Source organism: Penicillium hispanicum (assembly GCF_028827665.1).
Source record: "Penicillium hispanicum strain IBT 35686 chromosome Unknown utg000003l_segment0_segment0, whole genome shotgun sequence".
Lineage (NCBI taxonomy): Eukaryota > Fungi > Ascomycota > Eurotiomycetes > Eurotiales > Aspergillaceae > Penicillium > Penicillium hispanicum.
In genome coordinates this window covers 2747923-2751551 of record NW_026623195.1, presented here as the reverse complement: position 1 = coordinate 2751551, position 3629 = coordinate 2747923, and the positions used below count along the sequence as shown (strand labels likewise).

At 50.5% G+C, this 3629-nt stretch overlaps 1 protein-coding gene across 1 annotated transcript; it reads left to right on the top strand.

Annotated features, from left to right (window-relative positions):
• Nucleotides 1–791: 791 nt before the first annotated feature.
• On the top strand, nucleotides 792–2655 carry N7459_003470 (permease of the major facilitator superfamily; the record flags this gene model as incomplete). The annotated part of the gene is made up of 5 exons (XM_056942654.1): nucleotides 792–1225; nucleotides 1279–1889; nucleotides 1945–2191; nucleotides 2251–2374; nucleotides 2431–2655. 5 exons carry the CDS (start codon nucleotides 792–794, stop codon nucleotides 2653–2655), a joined length of 1641 nt encoding a protein of 546 aa, XP_056802537.1.
• Between the last annotated feature and the right edge of the window lie 974 nt (nucleotides 2656–3629).

The window sequence follows — 3629 nt, the reverse complement described above, 5'->3', positions numbered from 1 at the left end:
GATCGCATCTACTATCCCAGCTAAGCATGAAAATGACCTGCCCAGAAAGACAGCTGCATATTTGATTGAGAAATGACATTCTCGTGATGTGAATATTCCACCGTTGGACTAGTATACCCGGAATAGGGGTCCTGGGGTGGCGGGGCTTAGGCGACCCAAGTGCGGGCATGGCGGGCTTTCGAAGAACTAGACCTCGTAGAACGCTAGTTTCTAGCCGGATAAAAGCTTATGGAGGGGTAAGAGACCCATTCTCCCGTGCGGATACCCTCCATCATGGGTCAATGACTAGTGCCCCCTTTTGCCCCGGAATCAAAGGGGAAGACAACGACCGACCACAGTTGCAATGGACACTGTACACGTACACCGTGTATGAGATAATGTCATATTCACCAGCGATTGCTCCAAAAGAGCGGTCAATTCCAGCTATCTCTACTATCGAATTTTTAGGGACCGTCGGGATGTTCACCTGAACATGCGTGATAGCTTAGCGTGCGCGTCACGGTAGATCATTGGGTTGATCAACTTGAGTCACTATCGGCACCTCCTGCAACGCACATCCACCTGACCCCGGCCGCCATCATTATTCGCTGGGAATCGGTGGAAAAGGTCTCGATTCCGTTGCGTGCGCGGGCGGTCCACCCTGCGGATGCTTCCCGATGGAGCATTACCCACTTTTTTAAAACTGGAGCTGCTCCATAGTTCAGATTTTTTTGTAAGACTTTTTTTTGCCATGGAATCCTATAAAGGACCATGTGGTTGTCTATCGATTGCTGTGTTTGTCAAGAATCCCAATGGCTATTGTCGACTATTTCAGCCGCCCTCGCGGCCAGCAGGCTGCGTGGGGTGACAGTGGAATGAACACTGGAACGACCACTCCCAAAGCCCTTGAGCCTACGGTTATTTCTGTCCCCGGAACCCCAGGAACTCCGTACCTGGATTCGCCCTCTACAGAAATGGCGTCTCCCTCCGACAGCAAGCAAGCTATTGCTTTGGAGAAGCTTCCCGAAGAATTCGGCCGTCTCGGTTCGTGGAGAGGTGCCTTGATTTTGCTGGTGACGTCTGGCTCCCAGTTCCTCGACAATGTCTTCATGACCAGCTCAAACATGGCACTGGCCTCGATTCAAGAAGAGTTCGGTGTATCGAGCACCAACTTGCAGTGGATGATCTCCGCATACACCTTGACTTTTGGAGGATTCCTACTCTTGGCTGGTGCTTTGTCCGATCGGTAAGAGCCCATCTCATGTGTGATCTTCACCGAGTATATCCTAACGATCGCAGCTATGGAAGGAAATTGATCCTTTGCCTCGGCCTTTTCTGGCTGTCTGTGTGGACGCTGGCTATTGGGTTCGGCCAGTCCTTCATCCAGCTCACCGTCTTCCGTGGCGTCCAGGGTATCGGAGCAGCGATGACAGTCCCTTCCGCCATCGGCATTATCAGCTCGTATTTCACTGGCGTTGATCGCACTCGAGGCTTGTCAATCTACGCCGCTTCTGGAACACTTGGCTTCTGTGCTGGATTGATCTTCGGCGGCTTCCTGACCTCGTCGCTGGGCTGGAGATACGTGTTCTACCTGATTGTCATCATCACCGGCTCGCTGTGCATTCTGGGTGCGATCGTTCTACCCCGAGACAGGGTGGACTACAAGTCCAGACAACGTATGGACTACTTTGGTGCCATGCTGTCCACTGCCGGCCTTATCCTCCTTCAATTTGTACTCTCCAGCGGTGGTGTTTATGGATGGGGTACCCCGTTCGTCATTGCCCTCCTCATCCTGGCAGTTGTGCTCCTGGTCGCATTCACCATTTTGGAGAAGTACATCAGCAACCCGCTCATGCCACTCTCCCTGTGGAAGATCCGTAACTTTGCCGGCCTTTGGATTGCAGGCTTCAGTAAGTTGCCTGTGATTCGTACCTGGTGCTGTGCGCATTGCTAACAGTATATCAGCATGCTACGGTAGCTACCAGAACGTCATCTACTATATCGTTCTTATAGCGCAGCAAGTGGACCACCTGTCTGCTGGTGATACAGCACTTCGCTTTTTGCCGATGGGCGTGATCGGCTTTATCTTTTCCATGGGTACTGGAAAGGCCCTGGAGTACATGAATGGAAAGTACCTGCTTATTGCCGGACTGGTGCTGTCTGTGTTGGCACCAGTGCCGAGCTCGTTGACTGTGACCTCTACTAAAGACTTGTATGTTCTATCCTTACCTCCATTCAGTTTGAAATTCCCACTGACTGGCCTCTCTTTAGTTGGATCAACACTCTCGGTACATCTTTGATCAGTATCTCTGCTGTATCCTTGATCTTTGTCACGACTACCACGTCTATCTTGACTAGCGTGCCGGTCGAAGTCAAGAGCTTGTGCGGTGGCATGGTGAGTTTGCCTCTATCATCCAAAATGTGCCCATATCTTGCTAACATTTAATCTAGCTCAACACTGCTTTCCAAATCGGCTCTGGCGTCGCCCTGGCCATTTCAGCGGCAACCACTGAGGCCGTTGATATCAAGAAAGGTCATGGCCTTGCCGAGCAGTACTCAACTGGTCTCTGGTGCTCTACCGGAATGGCTGGCCTCGGACTGGTGATTGGACTGATTGCAGTTCGCCGAAAGGGAATTGGCCCCAGTGACAGAACCGGCGGTCCCGTGGCTCTGTGATCATATTGCATATCTTGGTATATATAGATGGGTTTGGCTTCGGATTAGACATAGATTTTGCCAGCGTTCTTGCTTGCACCTGTTTTGTTTTTGGCATGGATTAATGAGGGTGCGATGATTGATGACCAATAGACCATGCTCTGAGTGGCGATGAATTGACTGCATGTGTTTTCATTTCAAAATAAGAAAAAGGAAAAAAAATTAATCGTAGTTCCCAATATTGGTAAGCGTCCGTTGTGGAGCCAAACTCAATTGTGGCGAGGACCCACCCAAGATAAGCTTGTCCACCAATCCACTAGCCAATCCTATTGCACCTTGCCACCCTGTGCAACGCCTATCTCCGACGTTCAGCTGCAGATTTTGAGCTTAGTGGCGACAGGTCACTCCAAATCCCTCTACCAATACATATGCATGTGTGCCTTGTACAGTACCTCGCCTAGCCCCCACCTGAAGGATCTATGGAAATGCTGAGGATCTCCGACGGGTCCCGCTTCCGATTAAGGAAACCCGAGGGACTTTTCCCGACGGGACGGTTTGCCGACCCGGATGAAACCCCTCAGGGTAAGTAGCTCCAACGGTCGCAAAAATGAACTTCCAAGCAGGAAAGGACATATTTACCATAACTTAGTAAGGAAGGTGGCACTCAATCATCAACAAACTTTTTTGGGCCTACGCACGCTCGTCAGGTGCCAGATTTGGGCTGTTGTTTTAGATGCCATTTATCTGTTTCTAACACGACCTCATGATCGATCATTTTCTCAGCAGATTGTGGCTTCAGACGAATTTTAGAAATTTTTAATTTTTTGACCAGGAAGTCACATGCCGAGTATACATACATAACCCCCGCCTCTTGGATGTCTTCCTTTCATTTGCGCCCTCACCTGTGGAGCGGGTCGGACTCTCCACTGCTGCTGCTGTCTCCCAAAATAGACCGCCCTTGGACTCGAGTACCCTGTCCTGCAAAACGGGGTCAT